This window comes from Lagenorhynchus albirostris, chromosome 12 (assembly GCF_949774975.1).
Source record: "Lagenorhynchus albirostris chromosome 12, mLagAlb1.1, whole genome shotgun sequence".
NCBI lineage: Eukaryota > Metazoa > Chordata > Mammalia > Artiodactyla > Delphinidae > Lagenorhynchus > Lagenorhynchus albirostris.
Genome location: NC_083106.1, coordinates 29,770,326 through 29,784,687, shown reverse-complemented (window position 1 = coordinate 29,784,687; position 14,362 = coordinate 29,770,326). Strand labels below are relative to the sequence as shown.

The 14,362-nt window shown below is 41.2% G+C and overlaps 2 protein-coding genes and 3 non-coding genes across 5 annotated transcripts in view; all 5 read left to right on the top strand.

Annotated features, from left to right (window-relative positions):
* Positions 1-478: 478 nt before the first annotated feature.
* LOC132530919 (small ribosomal subunit protein eS12-like) overlaps positions 479-14,362 on the top strand; it is a 39,534-nt gene continuing 25,650 nt past the window's right edge. Inside the window, exon 1 of the mRNA XM_060168409.1 lies at positions 479-696. The gene's annotated coding sequence lies outside the window, so the exon portion shown is untranslated. The remainder of the gene's footprint in view (positions 697-14,362) is intronic.
* LOC132530918 (small ribosomal subunit protein eS12) lies at positions 703-3,347 on the top strand. The gene is made up of 6 exons (XM_060168408.1): positions 703-761; positions 901-951; positions 1,132-1,248; positions 2,190-2,292; positions 2,745-2,846; positions 3,254-3,347. The coding sequence occupies exons 2-6, from the start codon at positions 938-940 to the stop codon at positions 3,314-3,316; spliced, it is 399 nt and encodes a 132-aa protein (XP_060024391.1). The 5' UTR covers positions 703-761; positions 901-937; the 3' UTR covers positions 3,317-3,347.
* LOC132530969 (small nucleolar RNA SNORD101) lies at positions 1,473-1,545 on the top strand. The gene has a single exon (XR_009543975.1). It is a non-coding gene; the product is annotated as a small nucleolar RNA SNORD101 (small nucleolar RNA).
* LOC132530978 (small nucleolar RNA SNORD100) lies at positions 2,585-2,661 on the top strand. Its single transcript, XR_009543983.1, has one exon. It is a non-coding gene; the product is annotated as a small nucleolar RNA SNORD100 (small nucleolar RNA).
* On the top strand, positions 3,001-3,130 carry LOC132530977 (small nucleolar RNA SNORA33). Its single transcript, XR_009543982.1, has one exon. It is a non-coding gene; the product is annotated as a small nucleolar RNA SNORA33 (small nucleolar RNA).

Here is a 14,362-nt window from a genome sequence, read left to right as displayed (position 1 = left end):
TGGACGGGGTTACGAATCCAGGGGACAATTTAGTGTTAAAAAGAAAAAGAAAACAAACAAACCTACCTTCTTTTAGAACGAACTATATTAGGAAACCGTAACCAACCACCGGGCTGGCCAGAGGTTCCACTTAACTAACAGTCGCCGGGAAAGTGGAATTTGCAATGCGCTCAGAAGTAGCGAGCTTTCGTTTCATGAGAACAGAGAGACGCGCGCGCGGGCGAAGATCACCCACAGAATGAAAAATTCATGAACATTCAGAATGACTTAAAATTGAAGGGAGAGAGTGTGCAGCTCGGGGAGGCCCAGTTGGTGGGGTCGATAGGAAATTACAATTATAGTGTCAGAAGGGGTTAAAACTGGTGTTCCGACAGAGCCTGGGCTCCGCGGGACTTACAAGATCGCGCAGACAGGAGAGCTTGGCCCTTCTCGCGCTCCGTAGGACGAGTTCTCTGGGCCTCCGCGGGCGCCGGCTGGGAATGACGTTGGGAGGCTGCCCGCGTTAGTGCCTGTTGTACGGTCCAATGACCGCCGAACAGAGTCATGACCGGTCCTGCTAGAAGGCTAGCAGGACCCCTGTCTCAGAACCACCTCAGTCCGGAAACAGAAATTCTCGAGACCGGCACTGCCAGAGCCAGCTCTTGCACGGAAGGGAGTGCACATGCGCCTAGGGGTCCTGGGAAACCCTTAAATACCGTCTTGAGGGTACGTTCGTTCTCTTTCCCTGCCGCCGCGGAGCCGCGCGGAGGCGGAGGCGCGGGGTGAGTGGAGGAAAGGTAGGGTGGTGTTTACGAAGCGTGGCTCGCTGTTTTTTGCCAGGGATTGCCAGGGATTGACGTTGAATATTTGCACCTAAGTTGAATCTATTTATCAACCACTTTTTTGCTTTTTGTATTGTAGTGCATTCAAGATTCGGCTCCACCCGTAACCCACCGCCATGGCCGAGGAAGGGTGAGCCCAGGGCCCGGGGTGGTGGTGCGGCCCAGGCGTGGGCTTCGAGCCGGTAGTGCGGGCTCTGGGTCGGCCGTGGCGCCTTAAGCGCGTCTGACCTACCTCGCTGATGACTGCCAAGGGCAAGGCGTTAGATGGTGTGCGGGATCTTATTAATAGCTTAATTTTTTTGTCTTTCAGCATTGCTGCTGGAGGTGTAATGGACGTTAATACTGCTTTGCAAGAGGTGCTGAAGACCGCCCTCATCCACGATGGCCTAGCACGTGGAATTCGCGAAGCTGCCAAAGCCTTAGACAAGTACGTGTATCAGTCTCAATACGGTGGGGTGTTGGAACCGGAACAAAACTGCAGCCGAGGGAAGAAAGCGTGAAGTTCATGGTGTTAGCACAGAGGTTCTGAATGGCATCCGTTCTACAGGAAACCTAGGAAAAGGTATCAGAACTCAGATCTCTAATGACCCACTTAAAGTGTGTGGGTTTGGAATGGGGATGAGCACTTGATTCCTAAAGTGAAACTACAGTGTTTGAATGATGACTTAAATTGTCGGATACCCCTTCACTCCTTTTATGAGTGAAAACTAGCAGTCTGACAAACCTGTAGCTTTTGGGGCTAATTTCACTGTTATTTAGGGGATAGGTGGGAACTTTTATTTAGCACTTTGCAAATTAAAACCATTATATTAAAGTGGCAGAAACATCTGGTTTTGGTATGAACTTTGTACAGTAGCTGTGGAGACCAATGTGGGTGTGGGATAATTGTAAATTTACTCAGTGAGGTCTCTGGGTGGGTAACATTGGCAAAACAGCTGTTAACTATTAGAGCTGAAAAATGTTGTGAAAGGGTTATTAAGTTAGGTAAATTTAAGTTTATTCAATTTGGTGTAGGTTGGCCAGTTGAATCCAGTGAAGACAGCACTTGTTGGAAAGTTCCTGATACGAGTCTACTATTTGTACCTTGAAAATACTCTGCAGTATTAAGGGTTTGGGCTAGTAACAGGTAACAATTTAGTAAAGTAGTTCCTACATATAACATTTGAAGTTTTAAGAGTTACTGAAGACAGGGTGATTCTGTAGATGAAGTTAAGGAACATATGCCTGGTGGTACCTACGTCAAACTAAAGTTATATTCTTCAATGGCTGCTTATGTTTTGCCAGTGTAGCCAGTGCAAAGATAACTCTTTTGGAGCACAGTAGTGGATTTAGATCTGAATTTTAACATCTGTTGGATTTGCATTTCAGGCGCCAAGCCCATCTCTGTGTGCTTGCATCCAACTGTGATGAGCCTATGTATGTCAAGCTGGTGGAGGCCCTTTGTGCTGAGCACCAAATCAACCTGATTAAGGTAAGTTTCTCATTGAATTTGGTTTTTCTGAAAGCCAAAGTAGCTTAATGGAAATTGGGCCAGTTAGGGACATGTGTCCACATAAATGCTATTCATAATGATTTTTGTCATACCGGAGCAAATTTTGTAACGAGCTCTTTGTTTTCTGCAGCTGTGAAAAGCGTCACAAATTTGGCATTGTTGGCTATGATAAAACTAGTTCTAGAAACATTTTTATTCCTGCAGAATTAAATGCTAATTTTATGCTGGTACAGAACAAAAGATAGGAAGGGTGTTGATAGGGGGTCTTGGTGCTGTGCATGATGACAACTGGCTCCCTCTACTGAACTGATATGAGGAAACTGCCATGTCACCCTCTCTGACTACAGCTCCCTTTCATATAATGTACTGTGTTACCAATAGCATTAAAGCCTTGGAGTGTGGTGATCTTTGTTTTTATTCCCCCCTGATAGGTTGATGACAACAAGAAACTAGGGGAATGGGTAGGCCTCTGTAAAATTGACAGAGAGGGGAAACCCCGTAAAGTGGTTGGCTGCAGCTGTGTGGTGGTTAAGGTAAGTCGGTACCGGTGTGCGGGGTGAAGGCTGCGCTGGGTAGATGCGCTTCACTGAGTTAAGTCAAGAATCTCTTCGAAGCAAAAAATGCATAATCCTCAGCAAACTTAGAAAAAGCCTTCTGCCTTGCAGAAAAGGGAAATAAGACATAATTAAGCCAGCCAATGAATCTGCTTATCTGAATGTGTTTCTGCAGAAATTTAGAAAATGCTGGCAATAGGAAAGCCGTGTTACGAGCCTTAAAGACATTGAAGTCTTTAAGGTCCCTGAAAATGGCTACAAGACATTTTAATGGTGGGAAGCGTTTTCACGAGACGTGCTGATTTTTTTTAAAGCTTCATTATAACTAGTGCTAACAATTTAGTTGAGTTTCTAAATTTTAGTAAAATCACATATGTTTTTTTTAGGACTATGGCAAAGAGTCTCAGGCCAAGGATGTCATCGAGGAGTACTTCAAATGCAAGAAATGATCAAATAAAAAAACTAGGCTCTTGTTCCTCATCTCTGGTTTTTTATTTGGGGCAGTAAAGTAAGGTCCCTGTTAATGAAGAACAAAAGATATTCATTGCAAAATAACTGGAAGCATGCTCTCTGTCGCCTGGTTCTAAGTGAAAGCCTTTTCTCCCAACCAGTAAGTAACTTCAGTGTTGGCAAGTAGAAGAGCCCAAGTGAAGATAGGCTTACAGTGAGGTATTGGTGACAGGGTTTCTTGGGTGTGGACATTCATCACGACTATGACGAGGCTATCCTAGGACCAAGAGAAATGGGTTGAGGCTAGTCAAGTGTGGGTGTCAATAACTTAAAATCCTAAAGCTGGATTGGATTTAGGCTGTGGGACACTAGAAGGTACATGAACTCCAGGTGCACTTATGCACATGTCCATTAGGGAAGGTCAGAGTGTCTTATTTACCTAAATATTAGCCACAAACAAGATGTGTTTCTATGTATTTCTAGTCCCTCTAGAAACTCAGAAGTAATGGTGACCCATGTACTTCAAGCCTGGATCAAGTTGGGTTTGTGTGAGTACGAAATGTTGAGCCAGGTAGGACTAATGGAAGTCTTAAAATTGGAATCCTTCGTAAATTGCCAACTGGGGTACTTCTGAGTTTCTCTCCCCTGGTTTGCCTGTCCTACTATACAGTTATAGGGCACATGTGAAGGGAAAATGAATTTAGTTTGCTTTTAATTGTGATTTCTTTATATCACTGTCTGCTTAACATTTTGAGTCCCTATGCTGTATTTGGTGCTGTTTTGAGTCTGTTGATGCAGTGGAAAAACCATATTTTTGTTTGATCCTTTATGGGAAATTGTGTAATTCAGGCTAGGGAAAACTGTTGGATTACAGCAAAGTGCATTTTCATATTCACCCCTTTTTGAAATTAGTGCTGGGAAGACTTTTTGAAGCTAATCTGTTTGCTGAATGTTAACTCTGATTTGGGATTACATCAGCATTGGTTTTTCGATATTTCCATATTCGCTGTCAGCTGAGCTACAAAACACACTTAAAGAAATATTCTACCCTTGACCCTATCTTATTGTAGATACTACCTGGCTAAGTCCATTGTTGAAAATTAACTTTCAGTGTGTTTTCTGGCTTCTGTCTGCTAGAATGTTATGGTCACCAAGACACTTATGGTCAAACTAGCTTCTTAATGACCTTTTTCTTTTGCCTTCTTCCTGACTTTTTAGAAAATTTTATTTGTGGTCTACTTTGGCCTTTGCCATGCTGTACCTCAGTCCCTTGTTTCTCCCTCTGCCCACGCCTTCTATTGTAATAGTTCCAGAGTTCAGACTGGTCCTATTTACTTCTCTAAGGCCAGCCTGGGACAGTTTCCACTTGTTTGTCTTTGATCAGCAGTACACTAATGGTGCGCACTAGACAGCACCCTGTGAAAACCTTCAAGTTTTGTGTGCCTCAGTGAATTTTATCTTCCCCTTAAGGTCAGTGCTTTTTGTGAGAGGAAGGGGAAGAGCTGTTGACCTGCTAATGTATGCCAAGCTCTGCACCAAGTGTTAACATTTTTTTGTGTTACTTCTGTCGATTTCCCAAGCCAGAGCCCTTGGATGTCCTCTGCCCCACCTCTGCCTTTTATAGCCTGTAGACTCCAGGTGGCAATGGCCCCAGTTTTTCATCCTCACTGCTCAGTTGCAGTGAAGTGATTATCCTTTTTCTCATGACTAAATCTATTAGGTCTTTCTGCCTTTGCCTGAAGTACCTTTCTTTTTGTCTACCTGGCAGTCTTCAAAACCCAGCTCAAAGGAACATAGCTTTAGCCTTGAAATTGTGACTTGTCTATAGCTTCTATGGGATTCATGAGGGAGGCCATCCATGCAAAGGTGCCAGGGCAGAAGCAGATGTCTTCATTCTCTTACTGGGGAAAATAATAGTTTGAGGGCATCCCTCATGAGACTACCCTTTCACTGGGTTGCAAGAAAACCTCCAAGCCAAATCCATTTTCTTTGTTCTTAACTCTTACACTTAAAAAATTTTTGCCTGGTCCTGATTTTATTAAAATTTCTATTATGTGTGTTTTTGGTAAACCACTTTAAATTCTTTTAAAAATAATCAGGACATCCATAGAAAAATTGTAAAAAGGCTGTATTAGGTAGGTGTCCATTAAAAACAAGAATTTATCTTAAACTGGGTTGTTGAGGCAATGAAAACATAGGCAGAGGTGTTATGAACCCTAGAAATGTGGAAACATCTGTCTTACTGAAGACTAGCCCTTTAAATGGAGCTTGAATTTCTTTTTTCTTTATGGATGAGAGTGCAAAAAGTTGGGATCAAGGAATATGTTAAGCACAGGCAAACTTTGCGTCTTCCTGCCCTCTTCATAGAGGAGGAAGGAGAGGACATTTAACCAAGGAGGGGGAAGTAAGATCACAGCCTTCATTCCAGGCTGAGGGTGGGGCAGGGTGATGGCTCAGTGGGGTAGGGCATTGTCCTCCCAGCTGGGGTCCTCATAAAGCCCAATCCACAAGGCAATATGGAATTTCAGGAGTAATTTCTAGCAAGAGCAATGGAGGCATCATGGTTGGGCTATGCAGGTACCCAAGAGATGCCACCAGGCTTCCCCAGCCTCCCAGAGAGAAACTTGGATGAAGTCTAACTCGTTGCCCGTGGCCAGGTGCTGGGGGCAGAGGGGGGATGGTCACAGTCAGAATTGAAGAATAATTGTACAGAGGGTGATCAGGTATTTAGGGCTTGGGCTACATAAATATTAACACATCAGTGTTCAGAAGGATTGGTGGTACTGGTGCTCCCCAGGCAGAAATCAGTCCTTTTTAAACAACAGCGGCTTACACTTCAAATGGCATAAGCACACCTAAATTAAAGCTTTATCATACCACAAGTGAGATGTCTTAGCCAGTTTTTTTACCCAAAACATAACAGGGCCGAGTCTGCTGATTGAAGTTGCATTACAACCTGGCTTTTGCTTGAAAAGGCTTAGAAATGAGGGAGGTGGGTGACCCTAGGAATTATTAAGACCTGCACTAAAGGGGCAATCTTTTAAGCTCTCTTATGAAACATGCCTTAAGAGTGTCGTTTCTTGACATTTCTTTTGCCCCTTTTTCACTGACCACTTTCATGACCGCATTCCTAATTTGTTTCCAGTGGCAAATTGGCTTTGGGAAGGGGATAAACGAGTAGAGAAGTGCTTTTATAGGTAGAAACTGAGTCTGTGGTTTCCTCTTTGGGAACTAAACTCAGTTGTGAAACATGAAGGTGGAGACTGGTGGTTATTTTGTGGCCCTACCAACCCGGGAGGTTCTGTTAACCTTTCATTTTCTGATAAAGGGTGAGAAAATTATAAAGCATCAATTTAGTTAACCCATTCATTGACCAATTACAAATGAAAGAATGGTTATAGCTGTAAGTATGCTTACTACAGAACTCTTGGTAGGACTTGTTGGTTGAAGGAGGGGAACAATTAGGTAAAATGTGATACATCTACACAATGGGGTATTATGGTGCCGTATAAATGGACAGAATGGGAGGGTATTTGTCAGTGTATTCGTAAAGCAATAGTTAAAACGTACAGTAAGACCACATTTTGTAAAAAAAAAAAAGGCACATGCCTTCAGAGAAAAGAAAGGTTGGAAGGATATACATTAAGGTTTTAATGGTTACGTCTGGAAAGGTGGGTATTTTGGTTTTCCTTTTTTTTCTTTAATATGTATTGCTTTTGTAGTAAGAAAACATTCTTAAAGAAATGAAAGAATGGAACAAGATAGTCTTAGGATTAATTTTAAGTAGCATTAATATAAAACTAAACATTTTTGTATGTTTTGTGAACATGTGAATTTACTTGTCAAATAGCACGTGGATACGACAGGGCAGCTTTGAGAGGGAGTTCAGACCTACCCAGCAGAGGGCAGTAAGAAGCTAGCGTCAGAGGGACCTATCAGTAAAAGAAGTGGAGATAAGCACAGACTGTACAGCAGGCTCCCCTTAGGAAAAGATTCTCCTTCCGCTCCTTGAAAATTGTTGGGCTTCAGTTTACTATTTCTCGTTGCTCTTGCTCTTTGTCTTGATATTGTAGAATCCACACTCCCCAGCTGGTGAGGTCAATTCAACTTGTGCTTTGGGAGGTTGTCAGTAGAGGTGACTAGTTATTTTATATACAATTAAGAAATAGAGACTACAACATATTCCTAGAGGAAAAGGTTTTGCTCTGTGATAGTGGACTGTATGTTAGGCCCCTTTCTCTTCCACTAAATGAGAATTTGTCTGAAGCTACCTGAAGACTAAAAGGTTTCAGAGCAGGCGTATTCTGGAAAAATGGGCATAATTTGGAGAGCATCAAGGCAACAGCCATACTCTGGAGATTATAATCCACAGTATAACTCCATGGAAGCACTGACATTGTTCTGTGCTGTAACCTCTGGTGCCTAGAGTAGTGCTTGGTGTAATAGGCACTCTTATGATTTGTTGGATGAATAGATTTGACCTGCCTATTTGTTTAGTCATTTAATTTGTGGGTTTCCTTCTCGGGCTTAAACTCCCCAGCCTCTTTTGACACTTTAATTTCTCATGTTCCTTTTTTTCTGGCAACAAAAGTGAACCTCAAGCTGGGCCTCTTCTAAACTAGAATGGTGCCAAGTTGTCTCAACTTCCCATCCCTCCAGCTCTACTCTAGGGAGCAGAGTAGAGAAACGTATCCTATCACAATATGGGGTACACACCTCTAAGAATCTGAAAATTTAAAAGCCAGTATGAGGCCTGGGAACAGTAAAAAGCATGTGAATTCAGGGAAACTCTTTACACTGCAGTAATTTCTCTTTGAAGCTTGTTTATTGAGACACATGCCAGCAGCACAGTATTGTATGAGTGATGTGAACTAAACCTTACACAAATGTAGTAGTTGGCTTTTTATTTTTCCTTCTTTCAACTCAACTGCTCCCAACTAAAATTTACAAACAGATAAAAAATCCTGTTTGTACCTGGTTGGCTTGTTAGAGAAATGTGGGGTAAAAGACCTGTGATATTTCACAGTGTTGCCACCAGGTTAAAAGGAACAAAATGCAAATAAATACGAGATCCGTAAGGGGAAAATGAAGTATTGACATACAGAATGCTGCAAATTAAACATTCTGTCTTCTCTTAGATTTGATGCTTGCATATACTTGGTGAGTTCCGGGGCTCAGCAGATGTTTTGCTAAATAGGTGCATGTTGTGTCTTGCTGGGAGGTGTTTACCCACACACGTCATAAAGTGTTGCAGTTACCCCAGTTTCAGGAGGGAGTACATGTATAATTTTTAAGCAGAAATAAAACCTTTTCTATCCCCACCCACAAGCTAGGGTTTTGAAATTAAATTATCCAGTTCAAAATTTTATATTCCAATTTTCTGTCATGTAAAGAGTCTAGAAATTTAATTTTCAAATAAACATGAAAATGATAATGTGGATGATATTAACATGCAGAAGCAAAGTTCAGAGCCCTACGTGGAGAGGAAACAGTTTATGTGAAATTTTTTACATTTTAAAATAACTTATCAAGGCATAAATATACTTATTACCTTTATTGTTGCCTAGTGTTGCCCTGTGAAGTGAGGCTCATTCAAAGTGTCGCAGGTTGCATTGCTGCCATGTGGAGTCTCGGGTAATAGACTGCAGGGCAGATGGAGGTTTAGCTAACATTCAGTTACAGTTTGAAACTTTCCTTTTGGGTGGTAGTAAAAATAAAGCAGGTAAGAAATGAGCTGCTCTTCAAGAAACTTCTGTGTTTTGGTAAAACTGCTGAGGGTGTTTCTCCCGTCAGAGCCGTATAACAGTCAGAGCCGTATAACAGTGCGCAGCAAGTTTCTTCAATGAAGCAGAAACCTGCCTGCCTGATAAATCCCAGGACCGTCCGGGGCATAATGACCATTTGCAAGTAAGAGTACAGATCATTTGTGGGACGTGAAGGCAACATTTTAAAAGCAAGCTTTATTTCTGAGGGGTGGGGGAGAGGAGTGGGGGGAGGAGAGGGAGACAGGGAGAGAGATGGAAGGAGGGAGATGGGAGGGGAGGGAGGGAGAGAGGACGTTCAGTTGCCTATAAACTAGTACAAAGGATTGATTTATTCTACACATTATTTTCTTCAGTTAAAGAAAATGTGAACATTCACCTTTGATTTTGGAAGGTGAGCATTCACTTAACATTATAAATCAGTCGAAAATAAGTATAATTGAGTTGAATATTAGCTGACCAGTTATCTTTTATTGCATTGGGTAGAACCCCAGTAGTTATTTTCTTTGGTGAGTCTCAACTGAAATGGTATATTAATCAAGTGAAAGTGCTCGTAATCATTGCCAGTCCCCAGACGTGTACTTGTGTGTTGAAATTTTTTCTCAGCAGCAAAGTAAAATATTTTACCCTACCTATACAGTTTAACTCTTGTCTTCCTAGTAAGGCATTCACATTTAGAAATTAACAGCCAGTTTGGATAAGAGATGCAAACTCTTATTTAAGGGAGAAGATATATTTAATAAGATTGATATTGCTTTATGTAGACTAGAAAATAACCAAAGCAAAATCTCCCCAACATATAAACAATATGTAACAAAAACAGAACCCCTATGTAGCGTTGAGTGGAAGAGCATGTAAACTGTTCCTTTAACCCTATAATTCTGATTTCTTGATTTTTGCTTTGATACTTTGATAATGAAAGGTAAACAGTTGTGCAAAGAAATACAGCTGTTTCTTTTAACATTTTGCTCTCCTGTGCGATTCCCAAACTGCTTCATGTTTTTGATTTTGTTTTTGCCCGCACCACGGGGCATGGAGAACTTCCCTGACGAGGGATTGAACTCACGCCCCTGTCCCTCAACGTGCTTCATGTTTTTTGTTTTCTGTTTTTTTAAAAAAATTAATTTTTGGCTGCGTTGGGTCTTTGTTGCTGTACATGGGCTTTCTCGTTGCAGTGAGTGTGGGCTTCACATTGCGGTGGCTTCTGTTGCAGAGCACGGGCTCTAGGTGCGTGGGCTTCAGTAATTGTGGCTTGCAGGCTCTAGAGTACAGGTTCAGTAGTTGTGGCGCACGGGCTTAGTTGCTCCGTGGCATGTGGGATCTTCCCGGACCAGGGCTTGAGCCTATGTCCCCTGCATTGGCAGGTGTATTCTTAATCACTGTGCTGCCAGGGAAGCCCAACCTGCTTCATGTTTGATTTTAGTCCTTTGAGGAGGCCCTGCCAGGAAGGGGCTCTTATTTAATTCTGGGCTCTGTGTTAAAAAAAAAGTATGTTTCTATAGTATCTACATGATTACCTCTCAAACTTAGTTTATTGCTAAATGATACAAAATTTAGGGAATTAAATGATTACAGTCTTCTACTTAATAACACAAGTGATATTCTTTAATACTGTCATCTAAAGTAATTATTAATGATGATTGTGGTAAATTACTTTCTAGAGTTAGTAGTATCATTACTGGTTGTGTTATTTTCTAGAAGTAACTGTGGCCTGACCAAAATGTGGCCTTGCCACTTTCTTGCTGTATTTCTGGAGAAGATGCTCTTGCCCAGAGAGAATTGGGCTGGGAGTTTAGGCCTGAAGTGATGAGTCTCGCATTGCAGACTCTACTTGCAGTTAGAATCTGAATTTTTCAGTTGGAAGGACCTGAAAAATGATCTCATTTGGTTCCCTCATTTTCTGGCTGAGAAGACAGAGCCTCCACATCCCAGGATATGCTCCAAGCAGACTTGGACATGTGGGTAAACTGATTATAGGATTTGTCATTTTGTTGAAGATTAAAATATTCTATATTTAATATATGTGGAAGGAATATACTTTGTAAATTGATATGGGTGTATTGGTGAAGAATATCAGGGATGAGGACTTAAACAAACGTACTATGAGTCCAGAAACACTTTTTTTTTTTTGAGTTACGCGGGCCTCTCACAGCCGCGGCTCCTCCCGCTGCGGAGCACAGGCTCCGGACGCGCAGGCCCAGCGGCCATGGCTCACGGGCCCAGCCGCTCCGCGGCACCTGGGATCCTCCCGGACCGGACTGGGGCACGAACTCACACCCCCTGCATCGGCAGGCGGACCCCCATCAGGGAAGCCCCAGAGACACTTTTTAGTGCATGAAAAATAAGCTAACAAAGGCAATATATTGGCTTCCACAAGAGGTGTGTACAGATGTGGAAGAATGTTTATACAAAGCCAGAATACACAAGCATCATCTCCCACAGGTCATTTGCACTGTGCACTTTGAGTTTGTGCAGTGTTTCCTGATCTGTACTTGTCCCATTAATTTAGGCCACCAACAGTCATGTAGAGCGATGAAGTCTCCAGAACTAGGGATCTACCACGGAACCCTTGTTGGGCCCCTAATACACAGGTGAACTAGCAGATCCGAGGATGTGTCTTAAAAGAGAAGGGAAGACAAGGGGAGGCATTTGTCCATAAGAACGTGATTTGAAGAAAACCTGTCTCAAAGTGAATAATGAGTGTATTTTACAAAAGATTGCAGCTAGTTCTTTGCCTTGCCATTAAAGTTAATAAATTAATGTTAATTTTCAGAAGCAGTTATAAATAACTTTAAAGTTTAGAGTATCGTTATCTATAGTTGGTTGGTAGGGGAATTGGCCTTAAAAATAATCCTGGATTAGGTATCCATTCTATAGTGTTGGCAGAGAAGAACCTGCTTCTTAAAGATCTCTTTAAGATGAATGAGCATAAGATGCAGATTCTCATCCTAGACTACAGTGCAGTTCCTGTCCACAAAAATCTGGGGAGAGAATTGCATTAACACGCCAGTGTTACTGATTTATAGTTGATTCTGAGAGCAGAAGAAAAACTACTTTTTGGAGATACGGAATTCTGGTGGGTATGTTTTCAGATTCTGAAATTTAGAGATGAAAAGAACCTTTTGAAAACTTCCTTTATTTTCTTGTATGTGTGCTTCGGTAAAATTCCAAAGGAAGACTAATTTCTGTTGTTAGCTTTTCTCATCCACTTACTTGCTTTTTTAAAAAAAAAATTAACCAAATTTATTTTTGGCTGTGTTGGGTCTTCATTGGTGTGTGCAGGCTTTCTCTAGTTGTGGTGAACAGGGGCTACTCTTAATTGTTATGCCCAGGCTTCTCATTGTGGTGGCTTCTCGTTGCAGAGCACGGGCTCTAGGGCTCGCAGGCTTCAGTAGTTGTGGCGCATGGGCTCAGTAGTTGTGCACGGGCTTAGTTGCTCTGCGGCATGTGGGATCTTCCCGGACCAGGGCTCGAATCCATGTCCCCTGCATTGGCAGGCGGATTCTTAACCACTGCGCCAACAGGGAAGCCCTTACTTGCTTCTTTTTGAGTGTTTCTAAATTTGGATTCATTGGAGAGAAATCGATTTCCTGAGAATTCTTTAGCTAATATTAAAATTTAACATATATGTTATTTTTAATGTTTTAAAATGTTTTATTTTTATATGTTTAAAATGTTTTATTTTAATGTTTTAAAATATTTTATTGTACAAAATAGATCATTACAATTTAGGTAATATGAAAACAATATTCAGAAAAGTCAACTACCAGTTTAATGTTTAAATAAAGACTTCAGAAATTCTCTGGAATAGCTTCTATCTAAAACCAAATTTAAAATTACTATGGCATTGCCATCTTGATTAAAATTGGTTTTGATTTACTGGCTTAAAAAACCTTTATAATAAAGAGTGAACAATCTCTAGTTGTTAGTTTTATCCAACACCACTTGGCGTTCCTTTTGAGCGTCATTTCAGTACATTCTGTGCAGTGAACAGGAGAGGGCAGCATAACCTCATCTGTTGGAAAAGCAGTGCAAACCAGTCTTTCTGAACAGAGAAGGCTGGGAGCTGATGAAGAGCAGAGTTATAGCAGCAGGTGCTGCAGTGTGTCTATCAAGCAGGATACACAGGAAACAAATGTGAAGTAAAACTGTTTAATGCCTCTGAATGCTGCGGAGTTTTACGCGTATTTTCCAGAGTAGTAGCCCCTTCCCTTGTAAAAATGAAATGGGTCAGATGTTGAGATTTTTATGGGATTTAGAAAGCTGTACATGCCTAACAAAGAACTTGGCTCTACAGCTGTGGGTTTTCTGATCTCTATTTTTTTTATGGAGTAGTAATTTTCTAATAATACTAGACACTCATCTTCCTTATTCTCAAATTTCTGAACCAATTTTAATAATAATAAGTAACCAGATCTCAGGTCAGTAAAAGTACATATATGCACCTGAACTGCTACTGTCTGTTTTGTTGTAGTATTAGTGCAGGAGAGAAAAGGTTAGATTGGTAAATCCATGGATCTCAAGGTCTTAAGACCTCAGCTTCTGTTTAACATCCAGTTTGTACCTCTCCTTGAGGAGGCAGCTTCCAGGGAGTACAAACCTGCAGTGTGCAACCTGGATATATTTTGCTGGAATATGTGTATATGTGTGTGTGTGTGTGTGTGTGTGTGTGTGTGTAAATAAATTTACGCATGTGTATAAAGAACTTGTATTCTTTCTTAGCTTCCTTCAGGAAATTTAACCAGCTATTGGAAAAGTTCCTGGAGAATCAACATGTATTGGCTTTAAGAAAAAAGAGGAGAAAATGAAGGCCTAAATATGAAAGTTTTCTTGCTGCTTATGTTATGTCTTTACCCTGGTTAGGGAAGAAAAGATTCAAAGGATTATTTTAAATTGACGAGTTGCATTCCAGCCTCAACTTTCACTTAAAAATTCTATATTCTTAGAAATCTCGTTTAGGAGATAATTTCCGAAAATCTGACCTCTAAAATATGGATCTCTGTTGCTCATTTGCATTAACTTTTGAGCTTTAATTTCCTCATGTCTGCATATAATCTGCTTTGGGCAATGCTTACTGTTTCTTCCCACACCCCACCAATTTGAGAAAGCAACCCTTTTGTAATGGCATAAATTTGACTTTTGTGCACTGAACAGAACATTTTTAATATGCTCACTTTCCATTAAAATCCTTGGCTAACAAATGCATAATACAGCACTTATGGATTCAGCAGAGATCCAAAGGTGAACCTGAAATTTCATCTACCGCTTGGTGGCTTATATCCC